The following is a 23772-nucleotide window of genomic DNA, read 5'->3' as shown; positions in this document are numbered from 1 at the left end:
AAAGTGTTTGGATGGAGAGCCTGCCTTGATATTCTTCCTACACGAGAGAATCTGGCTCGGAGAAGGATTATTGAGGATGCCAGGTGCAGTGTCTGTTCTTTGGCTACAGAAACAGGGTACCATGCATTGTGGGGTTGCGGGTTGGCCCAGGACATATGGGTTGGTTGCACGAGCTGCTTGCAAAAGGGTACGGTTGGTCACGCTGATATGTTACAGCTGGTTAAAGATTTGCATGGCAGATTGACCAATGAAGAGCTCGAATTGTTTTGGGTTCAAAGTTGGTTAATTTGGAACCAACGGAACTCCATCTTGCATGGGGGTGCTATCCAAGACTTGGGTAGACTGAACCAAAGGGCTAAAGACTATCTGGAGGAGGTTAGGGCGGCTCAAGTACAGCTGGGGATTACGGTGAATACAGCTCCTGTGCAGTCGTGGAGACCTCCAGTGGGGCTGCTCTACAAATTGAACTTTGACGCTGCGATCTTCACCAATACGAACTCAACGGGTTTTGGGGTGGTTATCCGTAACAACATGGGGGAGGTTATGGCGGTGCTATCTGCGAAAGGACCGACAGTTGTGGACAATGAAGAGGTGGAGGTGCTCGCGTGCTGGAGAGCTCTGGAGTTTGCAGTTGATGCTGGCTTTACAGAGTTGGAGGTTGAGGGTGATAATGCCACGGTTATAAGGGCTCTGGCTTCATTGCGCTCCATCAAGTCCAGACTGGGTAATGTTTATGGGGATATTTGGGTACTAGCAGCAGGTTGCAGGAGTCTTTCTTTTAGTTGTGTTAAACGTAGTGTTAATAGTGTAGCCCACTCTTTAGCTCGGTATGCTAGCTTGATTTCTGATGATATCTGTTGGATGGAGGAGTCTCCCCTTCCCGTTGTTGAGGCATTGTATATGGACACTGTTTCTCTAAATGTTTAATAACATGACAGGCCTAGTTTCAAAAAAAAAAAAAATAATAATATTTGTATTAGTCAAGTCTGCTAAATTTTATAAATTTAATATTTGTATTTGTGTTTTAATTAATTGTTAAAATTTATTTACTCCCTATTTCCCTTTTGTTTAAATAAATAAATAAATCTCTCCCACTCTCCTCTTTCACCCCCAAAACACAGGAAAAAATTGCCAAACAGACTATTCCTGGGAAAAAATTAGGCGCGTGGCACATGTTCAAAGTTATTTAGTAAGTTAGACTGTTTTTGAAAGTCGAGTTTGGCAAACTCGACTTTGGGCTAGAAAACAAACACTATAGTGGCGTTTTTTTAGTGGCTATAGCAGCGTTTATAGAAAACGCCACTATAGGGAACCTATAGTGGTGTTTTTGACAAACGCCACTATTGTGTCTGTATTCTAGCCCAAAGTCGAGTTTGCCAAACTCGACTTTCAAAAACAGTCTAACTAACTAAATAAGTTTGAACGCATGCTGTCCGGCTAAAATTTTTCAGAATTTTCACTGTTTGGCAAATTTTGCCCCAAAACGCACCACGGCACCAGACCCGTTGCCGTCTCTCTCTCTCTCTCTGACGAGACCGGCCTTTGTCTCTTGAAAAATTCCCAAAATCTTCTCTCCTTATCACTGCTTCCAACCTCCAACGCCAGAAGCTTTCTCGCAACAAGGTTTTTTCCGAAATTACAAATGTGTTTTTTATTTTTATTTTTTATTATATATATAAATATACATGTACAAAGGAAACTTCAATCTGTTTGATAAAATGCTTCAGTGAAGATGGATTCACTACTTTGTTCTCAAACTATCATCTATCAACAAAATGTATAATAATAACGTACATGAATTTTTTTTTTTTTTTTTTTTAATGTTCTTTTGGATTAGATTAAAAATGGTTAGTTTTTTTGTACTTTCATAGGTGGAAAAATAAAACTCCTTTCTTTGTTTATGATTTAAAGTATTTGGTGGGTGTGCTTGATTTTCAGCTTTTATTTATTTGTTAAGACAGAATTGCTCTTTTTCAACTATGCATTTTAAAGATTTATTTTCTTTTAGATGCATTTATGTTTGCAATGTATTGTATGCTGGCTTACTTGGAGTTTTCAGAATTTGTTCAATTCCTTGTAATAATGTTTTTTTCGTAGTGCAGGGATGGATGTGATGCTTTTCTTCTATTGTGTTTGCTGAAGGAACTCATTTTGAGAAGTAGTCTCTTCCTAAGAGTCTGCTCTAAGGTATTTAATCCATCTTTTCCTTTGTCTTTTTTACTTAGTTTAAGTCTTTAGATGAGTTATTGTAGAAAATTATGAAATTTTGATGATTGGTATGAAGCCACTTGATTGTGCGTGTGTTTCTGGCCGAGGACCAACGGGTGGTTGGCGGCATGTTTTTTTTTTTTTTTTTTTTTTTTTTTTTTTTTTTTTTTTAGATTTTGTGGCAGTTTATGCTATGCTGTTATACTTATATGTATATTGAGTATGATTCAAAACTATCCCAAATTGCCCAATCAAATTCAACCATTCTTATCTCTCTCTTTCTCAACTTCTTTTCTCTCTTTATAAATTCAGTCCAACACAAAGCAAAACCTAATCCACCCAATTATTTATCATTTCTCACACTTTTCCTCTCAACTGTCTGTGTGAATTGGATATCCAGTTTCCATATATCCTCAAACTCCACAGAAACTTAGAAACGCATTTTCCCCTATAAATCTAGAGCCTTTCTGCTTAAGAAAACTTGAGGAAAATTAAACAACAAAGCTTCGCTCTTTCCCAATGTACGTTCTTGAGATGGGTCTCTTTTGACCATGCCACAATTTTAATCTCTTTTACTTATATAAGTATTTTAGATCTCATCAAGCTATCCCATTTAAGCTTTTTGTGTTTTAAGTTGTGATTTTTATTTTCTTCAAGCGTCACGCCCCAACCTGACCATTAGACTAGGCACATGACAATGGTTGCACTCTTATAAGGTTTACACCTTACTAGTGTGCAACACCTGTAAGAGACTAACAAATATCCTTGAAGAAAATTACCTCAAACAAATCCAAAAATATCCTTAATTATGCAATTGTTAAAAGATCTCTAAAATACCAATAGAAGCAACAATCCAAACTTCATGAGCATTAATACTAATCAACAAAAAGAAATACCAATTATTACAATATCATCTTGCCCAAAAGTTCCTAATCTCCTTTCATGTGCACAACCTCAGGAAAAGTCCCCAAGCATGCTATTCTTTGTAATCTGAAACTAGAGGGAAAGGGGGTGAGTTGACAACTCAATAAGTAACCAAAATCCTAACTAGCCGGATCAAGCATATAGATCAACAAAGTAGTACACTGTACATAAGATCACACATATATCAAAATTTACAATGGGTTCCAAAAGCATAAGAAGTTTCATGGACTTAAAACAGTTCAATTATTCAAACAAATTCATATTCTTAACAATCTTATATGACTATAGTCACGCTATATCCTCGTGACTAGGCATCATATTTAGGAGAAACTAATTTCGTGCCAATGTATATCCCCCATTAGCTAGGTCTAGAAACACGATGGGCTTGTGATGCCTTATATGAAACTAGTTATGGTATTAATGAATAACCTTCATTGGCTGGGTATTAGAGATTAGAACATAATCAAATTGTCCAAAATCATATATAGTAAATGAAGTTCATTTATGATGTTTCGTTATTCTTTACTTTAAATCAATGTAGCTAAAACCATTGAAATAAATTTTTAACAATTGTAAAACAATGTTTAGTAGCTGAAATACAGTAGTATAAGCAAAAATATAACCACTTAGGAGAAAGGTTACTTACCTCCAAAAGCCATACCAAAAGAACACCAAAGTTTAGGAGTTCAACTTAATACGATCAAATACACAAATTAAATTGTACACTAAAACAAAGCCACTTAATCCAATTTATTCCTATTTGCCTACACTGAATTTAATCCTCTCTAGAAACCTCACTTCAAGGAACACTCTAAAAATCTATTTAATAGAGTAACCGATTTCACTAGGCAACTGTAGAGTCCAACTAGTGCAGACCCTCATCCCTTCACTGTAGCAATTTAATCCATTAAATCTAAGGCTCTTCCATTCACTTAAACCATCTTTAACTCCAATCCATAAATAAAATTCTGTGTGTACTGTATTAGTTAAGAAAAGTCTTAGAATGGAAAAGGCATAGTTGATTACCTGGATATAGGCAAACCAAGCCTAGAGTTGCGAGTTTTCCCAATCCCAATTGATCTAGATGGAACAAAATGATTAGAGGAGTGAGTGATCAGCCCTTGGGTGAAGAGTGATTAGTGGAGCGAGAGAGAGTGATGTAGGAGGCAATGGGAAGACAAATTTATTATTTTATTTGATTTTATGTATCAAGGGCAGTGTTATAATTTCATAATATTCTGGAATGGGCTGTGCTAACAGTCCATTAGATCTTCTTTTGGGCTTTATTTTAAGTTTGGTTATTTAGTTGGGCTTATTAGTAAAAGCTTGAGTCCAAGTCCAAGTCTTATTAGGGTTTTAAGAAATCCTAGTTCAACTAGGATTAGGTTTTAGTTTTCTATTTAAAGAGTTGTAGTACTTTCTACTGGGGGAATTATTAATTAATGTTTTCAGAATTTGAGAGCTATGAAGCTTTCTTATGGTTTGTGTGATGCAACCTTCTCCGAGTTATGATGCCAAGGAACTCTAGGTGTGATGCTTAGGAAGTCTAGGTGTGATGCCTATAATTTATCTATTTTCTTTAATTTTACCATTCATGGTTACTATTCACAACACTGTTCACAGCAACCCAAATATTGATTTTCACCTTTGTTTTCATTCTGAAACCCTACTAATCCTTGTCCCCTTTGGAAACCCTATAATTCCTATTATTTTCTAACCTATTCCCCACCAAAACCGAACCCTAATTCTTCAAAACCCAAGCTATACCAGATCTGCCCCTGGTGTTCTAAATCAGATTTTGTTGTTCCCCCTTGTCCTATGTCAGTTTGGTATTAGAGCAGGGATTTTGCATCATGTCTGCACAATCAGGTAGATTGTTTAGGGGGAAATTGAGTGATTGTGAGCAAGATGAAGGTAATATGGAGGATGCATTTGATTATGGAGATTTTGCTATGGATGACTCGGAGGAGGATGAAGTGGATACTTCTCTTTTATCTATAGTTATCTGTTGTGAGACGTATTTTAGCAGCCCCTAAAGCAGAGAAAGAGGATTGGAGGCAAACTTCAATATTTCAGATGTTGGTTCGTTGTGGAAACCAACAAAGAAGCTTATTATTGATGGGGGAAGTTGCATGAATGTTGTGTCATCTTCCATGGTTGAACGCCTTAAGCTTCTGGTTGAACCTCATCCTCAACCATACAAAGTGGCTTGGATAGACAACACTCCTATTCCAGTAACTCATAGATGCCTTATATCTTTTTCTTGCAGTATTTATAGTGATTCTATCATGTGTGATATAATTCTTATGAAAGTTATACATATCCTTTATGCATATCCTTCTTGGTCGACCTTGGCTCTTTGACCGAAATGTAAAACATTATGGGGGAGAAAAAACCTATGCTTTAATAGTTGGTAAGAAGGAGGTTGTTTTGAAATCTATGACCTTAGCCAAGATGGATAAATTTAAAGTATCAAAGCCAAAATTTTTTGAAGGAAAAGATCTCGAAGCTAAAAATTATGGTGTAGCAACAGAAGCTACCAAAATAAAACCTGACCAGCCTATAGAAGTGCCTAAAATTCCAGCAAATTTTTTCAAAGATTGCACTGATTTTTCTTTGAAAGATTTATCAAAGCCCTTATGTCCTATGCATGAGTACTCTATTGACTTTTTCAAAGGTACAAGTTGTCTACTGAGGATTTTGAGAATGGTAAAATATGGGGGTTAGTTTGTTCAGGATTCAAAGCTGATCCAAAATTTTGGGATTAAGGCTTTGTTCTTAGGTCTCATTTATTAAGAGGGAGTAATTACTCTCTCTTCCCTTGAAGTTTGGGTTGCCACTCACCATTGCTGAATTTCTAGAGGCCCGGCTACCTCAAATTAGTCAGAAATATTGTTCCCGATTATTTTTTTACGTCTGTCTTGGATTGTTATGGGTGGATTTCGCAGTTTTTTTATTGAATCGAAGCTGTTTCAATTGGTGGTTGAGGAAGGGGGGAACTTTTTTTCCCTTAGGATTTATGAACGGGGAAAGTATTTCATGCAATCAGTTTTTATGGGTAAGAGTGCAGCACGATGGTTAATGCAAAGCTTGGAACACACAGTGATTGGGATTAACCCCAAACACTTCTTCACGCTCAGGGAAGGAGACACTGCATACACAGTGCAACGGGGCTCTAACTCGTTTGGGCAATATTTGTTAGTAACAGAGTTAAAAGTTGGCGGGATGAGAAGATCGATCATTATTCCTGCAGGCAAGGCACAACGAGGTTGGAGGGCCTTTGGTATTGAATTAAAGAGAATGCTTGAACCTTCTCATTATGCGTTGGGTGTTCCAAAAGCTGTATTGTCTAAGTTGGGTTCAGAGGTTCACCCTTCTCGGTCTTTTGTTGAAACGGTAAAAGCGTCTATGTAGGGAAGGAAGCATGCGTTCCAGCCCTCCATTAAAGAAACAGAGAAGATTCAAGTAGTGGAGAACACTATGCCGCCTCCGAGAGATGAAGATGGGATTCAGGTGGTGGCTTTTGAAGTTCCAACTAATAAGGCTACTCCAATTGCCGAGGGTGGGGTGGAGGGGAGTCACCGTGGTATTAATGTAGATGCTAAGGTTAAGGAGAAAATCCCGGAACAAAATAAATTCAGATTGAATAATTTGAATTTGAAAGAGGTTGATTTTGGTAGGAGAAAATCCTATTGCTCTTAAATTGATATATGTTTACCATTATATGAAAAAAAAATGTTTAGCAATATATAGAAAATATAAATAACAATATATTTAATATTTAATTAAAAAATGTATCCCACCACACCTGTCTTACTTTTTCAAAAATTGTCCTGTCGCCACACCGCACCCGCACCCAAACCTGAATCCGCACCCGTGCTTCCTAGGCTTAAAAGTCATTTTGTTTTTTCTTCTACTTGAAAATATGTTTTTCAGATAAAAAGTGTGGTGAAGTCTCTTTAGTAGCATAATATCTCATTTTGTCTAACTCTCACTTTAAAACCTCTCCTTTTCAAGTTCTTATTTTCCTAACCCATCTTCTCCTTCCTAAATATTAAGCCATCCTTTTTTCTCTATTCTCCACGGCAGACCCTCTCTTTCCTCATATCTCACCTAGTCATCTCCTTGCTTGTCTCCACTGACCTCAAGGACCGAGATCAATGAATCTTTATTGGCAGTATATAAGATGTAGAAAGCGACACCATTGCGTTGGTAGCTTTGCTTGCCTTTTGCTTTTCTTTTCAAGTTGTTTTGTATTTTTAACCCATATTTTGTTATGTTTTTTCCCCCTATAGATGATCTATCTTCCATTCCTAACATCTAATCCCATGTGATCGTTTTCCAATGGCTTTGCTTCTAGGATCTATTGGTACTCCTTGATTACCTTGTTTTTGTTTAGGAATTTATGGAATGGAAGGATTGGGAAAGATTTATAGTTAAGTAAGTTGAGTTATCTTTTCTTGCTGTTTTAAGCCCTCAATCTTAGCCATAGAATTTGCAATCACATCTATCCAATGTCCAATTTCATACAAAGAAACACCTACATGATTGTGTGAAAGCCAGTAGTATAGTATGAGTGTATGACACAAAGAGCTCATATTTTCTTTAAATGAATAAAGGACCATCTATGAATGTCCCTGAATTACCCGGCAACTAGTTCTAGCGGTTAGAGTTAGTTGCTTGTTGGTTTTACTGGTTAGAGGCGAATCTAAAGGGCTCTTCCTTAGAAAGGTTCCTACATTATTGAATCATATCTATAGCTAGAATAATTCAATAAAGTTCATAGATGTGCAATATACAAAGTGAGAATTTGTTTCAGCTCAATCAAGACTTTTATGTGACAAGTACTTATCATCTAGGTTGCACCAACATGCCATTTTTGGCAAAGTACCGGTGTCCGACATGTGTCGGACACCGATACCGGTAAGACTCGCCGGACTCCGGTGTCCGAGTGGTGTCTTTTTTTTTTTTTTTTTTTTTTTTTTTTTTTCACTTCTCCAACATGGCGTCGACGCGGCACTGATACAGCAGACACACCAGCAGTGAAAAACAAAAAAAAAACAAAAATTCACAGATTTTGACAGATGGACAAACCATTACCATTAATTTTGTGATATACTCTAAAACAAAAAAGCTTGAGCTTGAGAAATCATTACCGTGAAAGTTGAAACCCATAGCCCAACCCTCCCTTTGCCTGCTGCCCTCTATCCCTTGCTGGTGCTAAATCGGGCCGATCGGCGAGCTCCATAGACAGTCGTCGTGCCCTCTGTCCCTTCCGATCTCTCTCTCTCTCGGTGTGGACAGGCTCTTTGTTTTGTGATTTCTCTTCCTTTTTTTCTATTTTTTTTTTCTGCTTTGGGTGGGTAACAGGTGTTACTTTACTTACTTATAAGTTATAAATTTCTTTCTCACGTGCTTTTTTTTTTTAATCCCACTCTCACCGTGTTATACTGTGTGTATATATATATATATTTAAATTTTTTTTTTTGTTTCTTTTTTTTTTTTTTTTGATGAAAGACGATAGCATTAAAAAAAACTAAGCACCAAAGCAAGATTCAGGACAAATCCTGCTGAAATACATCCCATTGAGGTCTCCCTCAAACACATCTAAAATGTCCATAGGCGGACTATCATAAATAATGAAATTAGTATTCAACCTAAAGTTCATCCTAGCTAAGCCATCAGCACAATGATTAGCTTGCCAGAAGCAATGCTTAATACGGACATTGTGGAACCGTGTAATCGATTGCCTACAGTCATCTAAAATAGGGGATATAACATAGTTAACATAACCTGCATTCTGAAGCACCTCAACAATGGACTTGGCATCCATCTCAACTTCAAGACAGCGGATATTTAAGTTGCAGTACAGCTTGAGGCCCTCACGCAGCCCCCACAGCTTAGCGGCAAAACTGCTAGTGATCCCAATATGCTTGCTAAAACCAGCTACCCACTGCCCATCCTCATTCCTTACCACTCCCCCACAACCAGCCAGACTGCGAAGCTCACTGCAAGCCCCATCCATGTTCAACTTCCTCCACCCTTGCTCAGGTCTCTCCTATCGAATGCTCCTTAGGACTCTACGTGTTTGCAATCTTGGTGCAGCCACACAATGAAGATACTCCTTTGCTTGATACACAATATCCATTGCCAAATTTGGACTCCAACCTTTCCTATTGAAAACGTTATCATTTCTACTCTTCCAAATGATCCAAATACCAAAGGGAAACACAATTTTCCATGGGGTAACCGAACCATGCAGCTTATCATTCTTCCTTACATTCAGTGACAGCCAATCCACCAAATTAACATGCCAAAACTCATGATTAGAAGCCGTGACCCCTAGTTGATTCCACACATGCTTCAAGTGGGAGCAATCCCTCAAGGCATACAATATAGTTTCATCCCCATTGCAGCAAACAGGACACACTTCATCTTGAACCACTCCTCTTCTTCGTAGACAAACTTTAACACCGATACTATTGTGGGCACACAACCAAAGAAACAATCTAACTTTTGGCAACAAATCTACCTTCCAAATCCAGCTAGCCGAAAAAACAGTAGCATTAGAAGAAAAAAAATGCTTGATGTGGATTCATTTTTTTTTTTTTTTGGTTTCTTTACTCAACCTTTTGCCTTATAAATTATAATGTTTTCCTTTTATGTTTTTAGTTTGATGTTGAATGTAGCCTATTTAAACTTTTGGTTTGTACTCTAAACATTTTGTGTATTATTGTACTACTTTGGGTGTTAGTTTACTTATTTGTAGTTCTTACATAATTTAAATTCTAGACATAAACGTATTTTATGTCTAAAAATCTTAAAAAATATACCTAAATATAAATTTTAATTAATTATTTAATTGCCGTATCGCCGTGTTATACCCTTATTTTTCAAAAAATGCCATACCCCGTATCCGTACTTGTGTCGTATTTGTACCTGTGTCCGTGTCCTGCGTGCTCTTTTTTTTTTTTTTTTCCTTGTAATGATCTCCTTCCATTTATTTGGGTTATTTCATAGACCTACATCTCTCTCTCTTTGGGGATCTGTCATGGTAAGAGGACAGAACAGATGAGTTTTCATTTCATTTGATGCTCAAATTTGATTGTTACATGCACATTTGTTTACAAGTTCTTAAATTTAGACCAGGAATTTTATATTTTGCTTATATTGTCAAATGGGTATAATCATTTTATTGATTTACTACTTTAGATTTCAGTTGCTGAATTTGGGTTACTTACTGTACTACTTGTTGTTTCTCTAAGGTACTGTGGGTTTTCAAATTAAGACAAAAAAAAGAGCAGTCAATGAGTTGGAACTGAGAATTGAGAAGGGAATGTCAGGATCGAAAGCGAATACTATTGACATGAGATGTCATCACTGTGCAGGTCCTCTTTCCAAGGACATGGTGAAAGTTCTAAACTTTTTTCTTTTTCTATAATCTATTTCCACACCCCTTTTTTTTTTGCTTCATAATTTTCAAGTCCTTTTATAGTGCTTCTTGATTGCAGGAAACTAGTGAGTGGACTGTTCCACCACTTATCAGGGATAGCTTTTCCATGGTAATTTCTTCATCCGGATATAAATTCTTCCCTAAATACTATTAATTTGGGATGATTTGGTGATTTTGCTATAATGGGTTTGTTCAGATTATGCTTTGTTTTTACTATACCCAATGCCATATTTTAATAATTCAGTGGGGTTATTTGAATTTTTCTTCCTATTTTGGGTGTTGGGTGTTGTGTTTTATTGTATCAGTCATGACCTTTCTTCTACAAATCGATTTTTTCCCTTAAATTCTAATAATTTTGGCGAATTGGTGAATTAGCTTCAATAGGTTTGTTCAGATTATAACCTGTTATATCATACCTAATGCCATGTTTAAATGTTTCAATGAGGTTCTCTGAATTTTGCTTCTTATTTTGGGTGTTGGTTTTTATTGGTGGTGTTCTCTTATGCTGCAGATTGGTTCAGCTGTTGGTGGTACAACAAGTGCATTCTATGGATTCAACCACGGTATTATATTCAATTTTTTGTTCATTATAAAGATTTTTATTGATTTCTTTATCTTGTATTTTATTCAATTCATTAGCTTCACAGCTTGGTAAACCTTCACTACTCGATGATTCTTTTGGTAGGCATATGCAAATGTGTATCTAGAACGATGGTCTTTATTGCTTTAATGGCAACTAAATGCAGTCCTATGGGGTCCTTAGGGGCCTCCAACAACCAACCACCAAAGATACAGAAGGAAAAATATATCAATTAAGAAAGATATCATTAGCATCTTTAGGAAGCAATCTGTAAACACCAAAATGATAGAGTTGTTACTCCATGAAGGCTGTTGTCATTGAATAATTCTAGAAATGTGTTTGACCGACTCTTATTCTCCTTGCAAACACAACAATGTGAAATACCCACTTATGACTGGTAAATGATCCACCATTATGATTTTCGTAATACTACTTACCAAGAAAAGAAAGCTGTCTTATATGAGCAAGAGATATTCTAACGCCTGTTAATAAAATATGATGTCCACAACTAGTAAAGAGATGTTAATAGGAGTCTCAAGACAAAGGAATTTTAATTTCTTAAGGACATCTACATCTGCATCTATTACCTTCATCCCCCTCCCCTCTCAACCCTTCAAAACCTTATGAGCCTCTGATTCACTTCGTAATTCCTTTTTGTCTCCATGCTTCCTGCACAAATATGCTCTGGAAAACTATTTTATTATATATGAATATGAACCGTGAAGCTTATCATGTAATGTTTCATCATATGTGAATGCAACTATTGTTCATTAGTCAACATATATCTTTGTTTTCTTATTTTATATTTGGCTTTTGTGAGTAAATATTGACTTAAGTGAGCAAATGGATGTGTTATTATGGAGGCATGAACAGTGATCAAGAGATTCATTGCTTTGTTTGTTTGCCATTTCAGTAATGCCAAAAGTCCGGAGGTGGGTAAAAGGCCCTATGTGGTTGCATTTTCTCATTGGTGTAAGCTCCTTCTCAATGCTTTCAATATGGATGAACTTCTTTTGTGCTTATTAGTCTCTTTTGTTCCCCCGTCACACCCTTTTTTTTGTTTATTTTGAAGTCCATGCAGTCCTATACTTTGGAGGTGTATCTTAATATCTTAAATTCCTCAAAAAATTATATAGGTTTTCTTATTCGTCATGACTATCATATGAAATAGGAATAAACCTCTTAGGTAATGAGGTGTCCTAGCAACAATCTTAATCTTTATTATATAGGTAATCAATGTGTGCTGGTAACCATGGTATTGTAGGGGTATCTGTGTGGGTGTGTATGATCTTAGCCTGGGTGTACGTGTGTGCACATGCATGTGTTTTTCTATGACTTTAGTTCCTTCGAAATTGCTTAACAACTTAAATAGGGATCCTTTATAGTTGGCCCCTTTTTTATTTCTTGAATGGAGCAAGCTGAGGTAGATACTGTGAAGACATGAAGACATGAAGCACTCTTCTTCTTTTATTTATTTATTTATTTTTTATGGTGGTGGTGGGGGAGGAGGGGGGATGTTTCTATGCTTTTTGTTATGTTAAGTTAGGGCATGTCTGTTGTAGGTGTACAAGTTATCACTAAACAGGGTCCACAGAATGGGGTGGCATGAACAGTATTGTCAAGACATCATCTGTTTACTTATTTATTTGTGTTTAAGCAAATGTAAGAGTCTCATATAAGAGAGGGTTATGGTTGAATGCTGAAGGTAGGTTTGAGCTTGTTTGTGATGGTCAACAGAGCAGAGGATTTATCTAGATCTGCCTCCAATAAAGTGACAATGATAGATTTGCATGGAACCATTTCTACACGTGATGCCATTTGCATCTTAATGCCACATTCATTTTTATTTTTATTTTTATAGCTAATAAGACTTCTATTGAAAAAAATTGAACATCATGTTCACGATGGTGAACATTTTGAACAAGAAACAAATACAACCTAATCAAGAACTAAAGGAAATAGAGACTAAGAATTTAGATAAAGAAATACAATTCGTACACCCCCAAATACGAGCCCAATGAAACAAAGCACCAAAGAGGAGAGATTTTAGGTGATCTAATGTTCTCTCCTTGTCTTAAAAAATGCAGGTATTGCATTCTTGTCAAACTAACCACATTAAACATGCTGAGACCATATTCCAAATGGTTGAAAGATGCTTTCCAAACCAGTTTCTCCAGATAAAGAAAAAAAAGCTAACTAACCTCGGCCTTACTCATTGGATCCCAAACATTGCAAAAGCTTCACACCATAAGGCGTGAGAAAACTTACAATGAAGAAGAAGGTGATCCACTGATTCCCCATTGCAACAGCATAAACAACACCTATTAACCAGGGACTGACCTCTCTTAGCAAGATTATCAATGGTGAGTAGCCCATCATTAGCTGTTGTCCATAAGAAAGACACTCGTTTAGGCACCTTTGCACACCAAATGCACTCCCAAGGAAATTCATCAGTGTTAGGACCAGACAACAGCTTATAAAAAGAGCGTACATCAAATACCCCAAATGTAGTCAATCTCCAAACTGGGTGATCATCCCCCTCACCCCTCGGCATAGAGGAATAAATAAGCTCAAAAAAGGAATAAACAGTTTCTGCCTTCCAATCCTGAGGACCATGATGGAAAAGTAAATTCCAGCTCCTACTACCTCCTTCTGAAGCAGATACTACCAAGTTAGAGACCCATGCTTCTTTAGATAAAGAGCAAGCAAACATAGCAGGAAAGATTTCCTTCAAAGGAATAGACCCACTCCACGGATCATGCCAAAAACTAGCATGGCAACCCTCTGCCACATTATGCAGAATCCGACTAAAGAACTTCTCTATTCCTTCCTTAATACTCCTTCACATCCCACACCCATGTGAACGTCTTACCCCTCTAGTGCACCAGCCTCCTCTCGCCTCACCATATTTGGCTGGTATAACCTGACGCCATAATCTGTTACTTTCTTTCCCAAAACGCCACAATCACTTCCCAAGCAAGGCCTTGTTAAACAACCTAATCCTCTGGATCCCTAAACCACCACACTCAATTGGCAAACAGACCTTATCCCAAGCAACTAAAGGATATTTAAAAACATCCTCTGAGGCACCCCAAAGGAAATTCCTCTGAATCATTTCTATTCTAACTGTCACAGCCTGAGGGATAGTAAACAAAGATAAAAAGTAGGTGGGAAGGCTTGAGAGAGTACGTTTTTAACAAAGTAAGCCTGCTACCTTTTGACAAATAAAGTCGTTTCCAACCAGACGGCCTTTTCTCTATCTTTTCTATAATAGGATTCCATATCGACGAATCCTTATACTGGGCCCCGAGAGGCATGCCCAGATATCTCATAGGTAGAGTACCCACCTTGCAACAAAGGGTACGAGCCAAAACATTCAAATTCCCAACATCACCAACAGGAACAATCTCATTCTTGCCTACATTAACTTTTAGGCCCGTAATTGCTTCAAAGAAGATCAGCACCATCTGACTGTGTAATAACTATTCCCTAGCAGCATCATAGAACAATATAGTATCGTTAGCAAAAGGTAGATGAGAGATATGCACACCTTGTTGTCTATGGGACCCCGCTTGAAAACCACAAAGAAAACCACCATTTTCCGTTCTCTTCAACGGTCTACTCAACGTTTCCATAACCAAAAGGAATAAAAGTGGAGACAAAGGATCCCCTTGGTGAATACCACAAGAACTACCAAAAAAACATGCAGGAGACTCATTGACTCATTGACTAAAACTGAGAATTTAACTGTAGAAATGCATGCCTTAATCCAATTACACTCCACCTCGCTCCAAAGCCCAACCTTTCCTAAGATACAATAAGGCATTCTAGTTCACATAATCATAAGCCTTCTCAATGTCTAGCTTAACTATAACACCAGGAGTGCCACTCTTCAACCTGCTATTTAAGCATTCATTAGCAATTAGAATCAAATCAAGAATTAGTCTCCCTCCCACAAGAATTCTGAGAATCAGATATCTACTTATCCAAAACTCCTTGGAGTCTATGAGCCAAAACCTTATAAAGGCTGCCCACAAGACTAATAGGACGAAAGTCTATAATATTGACTGCATTAGACTTTTTAGGGATCAAACATAGAAAAGTGGCATTAAGAGATTTCTCAAAAACACACTGGCTATGAAAATCCGTGAAAAAAACCATGATATCCCTTTCTAAAACACTCCAGCATTTCTGAAAGAAGGCCATAGTAAACCCATCTGGCCCAAGGGCCTACATTCATAGATCAGCAAAATGTTGATAACTATGCATTACAATGGGACAGTGTTTATTGGATTTCCCAAAGCCCTTGAGGGCATCAATTGACCACATGAGGCACTAAGGCATGTTTCTTGCTGTTGAAGCTGATTTTATGCTTGTCAATCCCTTACCAATCAATTGACTCCTCTTATATGCTTCTTTGAAACTTGGACTAGAAAATAGGGATTTTTTATTTTTATTTATTTATTTATTTTTTTCTTTCCTTTCCCCTTGGGAGCCTTTACCTTAAGCTTTTGGCCATCGTGTCCTCAAGGTCAAGAGTGATTCTTCTTGGATCGAAAACCCCATTTGTCTTGTCCATTGGTGCACCACATACATTAATTGAAGAAACTTTTTTGACTTGTAGATAACACCATGGTAAGGACCAAAGGGTCATATTTCTCAAAAAAAGCCCGGTTTTATCCTTTCATTTTTAATTATAATTATTATTTGGATTTTTTATTTTAGAATTCATAGGGCTCAGAACACTCCTGAATTTGGCTATTTTGTGCATGCGTTTCAGCTAAATATTTAGATGTTTACTCTCTCTTATGTGCCTAAAACCTTGTTAAAATGCAGGCACCACCTGTGATCGTATTCTCTTCAGCTTGTGCAGGATTGGCAGGTCAGAGATTTTCCCTATTCCTTTTTTTCTTTCTTGGCTCTAGTTTATGTAGTAATGTTCTCAATATTGTTGAATTGATAGTTTGATCCTTTTTTTTGTGATAATTAATACATGGAATTTTCTGATACTATATTAAAAAAATACCTCTTATATCATTGCCTAATAATCTCCTTCAGCAGAGACCTCTGTCGTTCCTGGGCTGTAGGTTTTGGCCTATTAGGTATGCTATATAAGTTTTATATGGAGTAGTGTCCATTACTTACATGGAATTAAAAATTTTTTTGTCCAAAGTAACTCATGTGAAGAATTGTTTTTAATAGGTGCCCCTAACTTTTCTTGGGAACATATTTGAAATCACTAAAACATGTTTTATATTGTCTGGAATTTGACTTGGGTACTTCCATATGCAAGTTATAAGGAAAGCAATAGTTATTTTTGAAATTGGATTTTCTCCCATCTGGGCTGTCCGCCTTAGTAAAAATGGGTTCATTTCTTCTTGTGTGTCAAGAGTAACGTTAGGTCTTTCTCTATGTAAGTGGTAGAACAAAGGTTCAATCCTCCATGCTAATTGGGAAGTTTACTTATAAAATATGTCAGGACTTTCTAGTGATTTGACAAGCTATGTTGACTGTTAAATGTAGAGCAATGTATTATCGTTTGGTATGCTTGTTTATAGATTCATCCTTAAATTGTGTGTCTTCTTTTTTTTTTTTTGTTCGGTTAAATGGTGTGGCTTCTTAAACCTTAATTGATAATCTTACTGGTTCACTCACTAGTCTTCAGGACTATCCCATTTTGGATAACTGTTTTCTCTCTTCTTTATGTATATGATAGAAAGAAAAAGAAATTTAAATTGATAGTGTGCTTGATACCTAGTGTCTCCCCTTGAAATGCTGGAGAGCTCATTATTGTTCGCTGACTAAACAAAATTCTGATAGATAAATAGATTGGTTTTTTTGTTTTTTTCTCTGAGAACTCTGTTTCAAAACCCTTGGCCTATGCATTAAGTTGAGCAAGCTTTTCATGGCCATTTGTCTTGTCGAAGCCAATTAAGTATTATCTTGGTTCCCAACTAGACCAATGAGCTATAGTTCTACTCTCCCATAATAATGGGGTTGTTAGTTCAAGACCCATGGTGTTTGTGTAGCTTACCAATCAATACCTATAAAAAAAAAAAAAAAAAGTGTGTAGCTTACCAATTTAAAAAAATTAAAAAAAAAAAAAAACCTTGGTGCCTAATGAGATTTTACTATTAGAAAACCCTCAAGAGGCACACTTATAACTGGCCAGGGACTCATTAGGACAAGAGAAGAGCTATGTAACCCTCCTTCAATAATAAAAATAGGGAGCTACATCTTTTATTGAAAATACAATTACATCTGTCAAATAGATGACAACAAATAGCGATTTATTTCCTTTTTCAATGGGGACTCTAATTCCTTAGCATAGATTGTGTGTTTGGATTTTGGAGAGAGGAGAGAGTAGACAGTGCAAGGGGGAAGGAGAGGAGAGAGGAGGGGAATGGAAAACCATTTGCCTTGTTTGGATCTTTTAAAAATTATGTAGGCGTAGGGAAATATATCTCTCTCCCCTTTGTTTGGATGCTTAAATAATTAGGACGAATTACAAATTCTATTCCTGTGACATACTTTGAAACATTAAGGGCACATTTGATAGGCTATAATGGTGATTACATAGGAATAGGAATAGGTATTACAAGGAATACAAGATGTTGTAATATAATACTTATTACTATTCATTTGTTTGATGACAGAAAACTTGAAGACAATGGAATAAAAGTACTTTAAATTAAATTGTCTAAAATACCCTTAATATAAAATTACAAATACACTTGATAAGGATTAGTTTAACGAATCCAATCTTGAACAGAGGACCTCCAACAAACCCAATCTCTCTTATTCTTCTTTTTTGTAAATAAAATTGCTTTTATTTCATTGTACAGAAGTAGCTACATAAGTAATCAATTGGTCTTTCAAAAATTCTTGTGGGTCTTCAATCAAGTGTCCCACAGTTGTAAAATTTGACCAACAAACTACAATCTTACTTGAACAGTGGTAAAATACTCAATTTTATCAAAGTTCTCAATCTTGATTCAATATCTGGCTTTGCTCTTTTTTTGGATAGGTAAGCATAAAACTTTTATAAATGATAGAAAAAAGATAAATACAAGACGTTCATGATGATGAACAACAAGGGAAATTAGGAAACTAAGCTAAGGGAGGACAAAAACTCAGAGAGAGAAGAACAATCAGTAAAACCCCAACAACGAGACCACTCCAAAAGACTACGATGGCATAAAAGCTTTAATTCATCCAACGTCTTCTCTTTGTCCTCAAAGGATCGACGATTTCGTTCCAACCACACAATCCACATTAAGCACCCTGGAATCAAGTTCCAAATGTCCGAGTTATGCTTCCCATGCCACTGATACCAGCAAGATAACAAACCTGCCACCAAACCTGGCATAACCCAAAGAATACCAAAGGCCTGAAGCATAAAAGTCCAAAAGGAATGGGTCACAGGACAATGAAGAAAAAGGTGATTTACCGACTCCTCATCACAGCAACACAAACAACACCTACTAGCCAATGGGCGACCCTTAAGCATTAGATTATCCAGAGTGAGGGTCTGACCATGCGCAGCAGTCCACAAAAACAACGCCACGCGCTTAGGAATCTTTGGTTTCCAAACCCCCTTCCAAGGAAACAAAGAAATCGAAGCACCCTGGATTGCAAGGTAGTAAGACCGAGTGTCAAACTTACCATCCCCTTTAAGCTGCCAGTAAAGGGAATCACTCTTAGTACCCTGAGGAATACGAGATTGGATGAGCTAAAGTAGAGAATATGATGCATCCAACTCCCAATCTTCAAAAACTCTATAAAACGTTAAATTCCACACTCTAACAGTACCCCCTTCAGGAATTCACAAAACCTCAGAGATATAAGCATTCTTGACCGCTGAACACACATAGAGCTCAAGATAGAGATCTTTTAGAGTAGTGTCACCAATCCACCTATCATGCCAAAAGCGGATACGAGTACCTTCACCCACTACAATAGACAGATGCTTAGAAAAGCTCTCCCATCCTTCATTAATGCTTCTCCATAGGCCACACCCATGAGACCTCATGCAAACATTAGTACTCCACCCCCCTTGACCCTCGCCATATTTTGAGGAGATAACACGCCGCCATAGATGGGTAACTTCATGACCATATCTCCACAGCCATTTCCCTAATAGAGCTTGATTAAACGGCGCCACATTTCTTATCCCCAAATCACCCATCTCAACGGGTAAACACACCCTATCCCAAGCCACCAAAGGATATTTGAAGCACCCCACAGAAGATCCCCAAAGGAAATTCTTCTGAATACTTTCCAATCTAGCCGCTACAGCTTTAGGAATAGTAAAAAGAGATAAAAAATACGTTGGGAGACTTGATAGAGTACTCTTTAATAACATGAACCTACCACCCTTAGATAAATAGAGACGCTTCCACCCAGATTGCTTCTTCTCCATTTTCTCCAAAATAGGATTCCAAATCGAGGCTGTCTTAAAAGAAGATCCCAACGGCATCCCCAAATATTTCATAGGCAAACTGCCCACTACAATGAAGAATATTAGCCAAAGCATCTAGATTATTCACCTCCCCAACAGGGACAATCTCGCTTTTCCCTACATTGACCTTCAAACCCGTAAAGGCCTGAAAACAAGACAACACCAACCTTATGGATAGCAGCTGTTCCTTAGAGGCATCACAAAACAAGATAGTGTCATCAGCAAATAACAGATGGGAAATACTCCCCCCAACAGAGTTCATAGCTCCCACATGAAAATCCCAAATAAGATTACACTCCTCTGTCTTCTTCAAGAGTCTACTTAAAACCTCCATAATCAAAAGAAACAACAGTGGGGATAGTGGGTCCCCTTGTCTCAACCCACAAGAACTTCCAAAAAAACCTTCAGGGGATCCATTCACCAGGACTGAAAAACGAACATTCAAAACGCATGCCTTAATCCACCCCCTCCATTTCAATCCAAAACCCATCCGGCCCAACAAATAAAACAAGGCCTCCCAGTTCACATGGTCATAGGCTTTTTCAATATCCAGCTTGCAAACCACACCCAGAATTCTGCTCTTCAATCTGCTATCGAGGCATTCATTTGCAATAAGCACTGAATTCAGAATCTGCCTTCCGCCAACAAATGAATTTTGAGTCTCAGATATGAGATTATCCAAAACCACCCTCAACCTATTAGCCAACACTTTGCTCTTAACTCAGCATTAGGTAATTTGGCAGAAATTTGTCCTTCCAAGACTTTCAAATGTCCAGGCTTAAACTTATTCTCAGGGTTACCTTCCCTTTCATGTGATTTTCTACCAAAACCTCCACTAGTTTCAAATCTTCAATAGGAGTCCACTTTCGTTTAAAAGGACCTTGAGAATTAAGTGTATTTGATTCCATATCTAAAAAGACAAGACAAATCATAATGCAGCTAAAATACTAACAAAGAAAATTGGAAGTTGATAAATAAAATGTAAATAATATACAAAAGCTTAGACACAATTTTAATAATTGAACAAAATGATAATTTAAAGAAAGAATAAATATGAACGATAAGAATTGAGATGATTTTATTTTTTCCCAATCTCAATTTTTCCCCAATATGAACGATAAGAATCTCAATTTTTCCGCAAAGAGAGAAGAATGAAAAGCAGCGCATAAACAGGCTATATGAAAATATTTGAGAAACTTTAGTTTGTCAATCGTACCAGAGTGATTTTCATTTAATGTATAAATAGCACTTAACGATTTTCATTTAATGTATAAATAGCACTTAACAATTTACGATAAGTCTATAATTTAAATAAATTTACAAGTGATGAATAGGCATATATAAATACAAGTTTGAATCCTATACATATCATCTATTATCTATCTTCTGGTGTTTATCTTCTTAGTAGACTTTGAATTGTTTCCAACTCTATCCTCTTTATCTGCTTGTTTCCTATTTTATTGTTTTTGAAATCACAAATATAAAACAAAAAGTTTCAGAACAAAAAAATATAATTTCAGAACAGCCTATTCAATCACAAATAAAGTTTCTTGTTTGTTCTGTCCTTCTAAGCTTTGTTTTTGAAAGCGCATAAAGGACACCAACAAGTTTTTGAAAACACAAAAAATAGTAGAGAGAGAGAAAAAGGGGGCAGTACCTGTGGCATTGCAGAGATCTAGTAGGGGAGAAAAAAATTCTTAAGAAGAGAGAGCAGCAACTGAGGGGAGGGAAAGACTGTACCTATAGAAATAGAAAATATCTGTAGGAGATTAAAATTTTTGAGAGGAGGGACATAAAATATTTCAAAAGGGAGGGAGATAGAAAATTTTTGAGAGGGAGATGAAAGTTTTGGAGAAGTGGGTAAGAGGGGATTTTTTGGGAATTTTTTCAATTGAGTGTGTTATTAGGTGAAGGAATAGGAATTCAGACATTTTAGTAAGGGATGACTATTCCTCATTTTAAGGAATAACTATTCATAAGGAATAATTATTTCTTGTAATAAAAACTTTGCCAAACAACTGTATAACTAAACCATAGGGTTAGCTATTACACTACAGTGTTTATTACAGTCTACCAAACGTGCCCTAAAGTTATCTTGTGCTTTATTTTGTGATATTTCTCCTATGATTTGTCTTACGTGGCATTTTCACCAACTTTAACAGAATTGATAATGTGACAAGTGCCAACAACACCTGTTAGGAAAGAATTTAGGCAAAAAGATCATTTTTCCTTGAAGTTTACACCTGTTGAACAAACAAAAGTGCAAACAAGGATCGAATGAGAAAGTTAGAGACAAAACCAAATATGTGACAATAGAACGAATTTTTTTCCTCCAATTCTTTCTTAAAGAGAGTAAAAATGTCTCATAAATCAAATTACGGTGGAGGTGGGTATCACAAAATAAACCATGTGATAGGCTCCATATTTTTATATTTTAAGGGTATACCACATGGATGGTATCTGTAATTTTCCATGAAAATTAAAACAGGATGATGGGAAATGTTAACATTATAAATTGACGTTCATAAAAAGGAAAAAAAAAAAAAAAACACATTATAAATTGACAATTATACCCCGCTCTTGTTTAATTTAAGGAATAGATATGGATTGACATCATAATGGCAAAATTGGCAGTTTAATTTTTTTTTTTTTTAATATAAATGGAATCCTCTCCATTTAAATTCTCCCTAATTTGGGGCAATTAAAAATGAGGGGTAAGATAAAACACACCCTAAGTTTTTTACTAGTATCTCTATAGATCTTGCCATGTGGAAGCCAAATGGAATAATTTCCTTTCACATTGGATATTGAAACGCCCTGTAATTTATTAATGCTGATTCTATTACCTGGCAGTCTCTGGGATACCACAAGGCAATCTTAGGAAGTTTGGCCAAGTTACTTTTGGAGCTTTGTACTGATGTTAGGAAAAGTATGAATGCTTTTCAAGTGCCTGCATTTGCTAGATAAGATATATTTCTGAGCTGTGATCCCTCTTTTACAACTGGTACCATGACATCTCCTATTCGTCTTCTATGGTTTGGTTGTTTTTTCAGTTTTTGTGAACACTAGAATCTCTTTAAAAGGACTGTTGTGATGTTAGTTATCCTAAAAACATTTTTTACTTTAATCATTGTTTATTTTGCTTCTACTAATGGATGTCTGATGGAACTGTAAACTAATGAAAATTGTATCTCCTGGAAAATTTACAGGTGGTGCCGTTCCAGCTATTGCCCAGCTTGCTTCTTCATCTTATCACGCGGTAGTCTCATCTCCTTCAATGCCTCCACCTTCACAAGATGACAAGATGCACAAGTCCAGAACTTCCTCCACTCTTTAATATATATATCTGCTTTCTTGTTCTGTGTGAGTGACCATGTGTGTGTATGAGAGTCATTGAGTTTTGCGTGTGCAGATGCCCAATTCAGTAATATGCTCCAGAAAGTCACATGAGCGTGCATGGACATGCTCAAGTGGACAATGTAATATCTACTTGGCTAAACAAAATTTTGTTATTTCTTACTTTAAAACAATAAAAATTATATGAATCATTTAAGGTGATAAAAGGGCATGCATATGAAATTTTGACCACAGATGGAATCAGTACAAGCCAAGCTGTCAAAAATTGGATTGTCTTTTTGTCAACTATAATTATACTGTTGAGTTAATTTGTACTGCTTTGTCTGATTTTTAGACATGGTATCAAAATATGTTCATTTTTGGTATGGAAATATGTGTGGACCAGAATAATAGAGGTTAAAAATGAAGAAATGATACTTCTCCATTCTCATAGAGAAGTCATAATTTGGGCAATTATGCAGCTATGTCTGAGTCCATGACATTCAGGGCTGGAGATAAATATGCTATGCTTAATACATTTCCCAATGGATATACTTCTTTTGGCCCTTATAAAATGCCATTCAGCTCACAATATAAATTGTTATAATCTGTTATACTAGCGTACAAACTACAAACCGTTTTTTGGTTTTATTTATTTAGGTTATTGTCAAAATCATTCGTGAAGGGAATTAATTTGTTGAGTCCTTAAACGGTGCAAACTACATTACTTGGTTTTCATTCGTGAGGGCAGAAATCCAGAATAAGAATAAAATTGACATAGGGTCAAAGGGGAAACTGAAAATGTGTTCA

General features: G+C 36.6%; 1 protein-coding gene and 1 long non-coding RNA gene across 4 annotated transcripts; one reads left to right on the top strand and one right to left on the bottom strand.

The window, feature by feature from the left end:
• Window positions 1-1459: 1459 nt before the first annotated feature.
• Window positions 1460-23189, top strand: LOC126706128 (uncharacterized). 3 transcript variants are annotated; one of them, XM_050405430.1, is made up of 8 exons: window positions 1460-1623; window positions 2103-2187; window positions 10398-10540; window positions 10644-10694; window positions 11097-11148; window positions 12079-12137; window positions 16002-16047; window positions 22836-23189. In XM_050405430.1, exons 3-8 carry the CDS (start codon window positions 10469-10471, stop codon window positions 22961-22963), a joined length of 408 nt encoding a protein of 135 aa, XP_050261387.1. In that variant the 5' UTR covers window positions 1460-1623; window positions 2103-2187; window positions 10398-10468; the 3' UTR covers window positions 22964-23189. The 3 variants fall into 3 exon arrangements, with proteins under 3 accessions (XP_050261387.1, XP_050261388.1, XP_050261389.1); XM_050405431.1 differs by having other exon boundaries at window positions 1462-1623; window positions 2098-2187; XM_050405432.1 differs by lacking the exons at window positions 1460-1623; window positions 2103-2187 and adding an exon at window positions 10059-10186.
• Window positions 2989-8414, bottom strand: LOC126706132 (uncharacterized). The gene is made up of 2 exons (XR_007648521.1): window positions 8289-8414; window positions 2989-3198 (listed from the first exon to the last, which is right to left on the bottom strand). It is a non-coding gene; the product is annotated as an uncharacterized LOC126706132 (long non-coding RNA).
• Window positions 23190-23772: the final 583 nt, after the last annotated feature.

Source organism: Quercus robur, chromosome 11 (genome assembly GCF_932294415.1).
Source record: "Quercus robur chromosome 11, dhQueRobu3.1, whole genome shotgun sequence".
Classification (NCBI taxonomy): domain Eukaryota; kingdom Viridiplantae; phylum Streptophyta; class Magnoliopsida; order Fagales; family Fagaceae; genus Quercus; species Quercus robur.
Note: the sequence above shows the minus strand (reverse complement) of the source record. Positions and strands in the feature narration are given on the sequence as shown.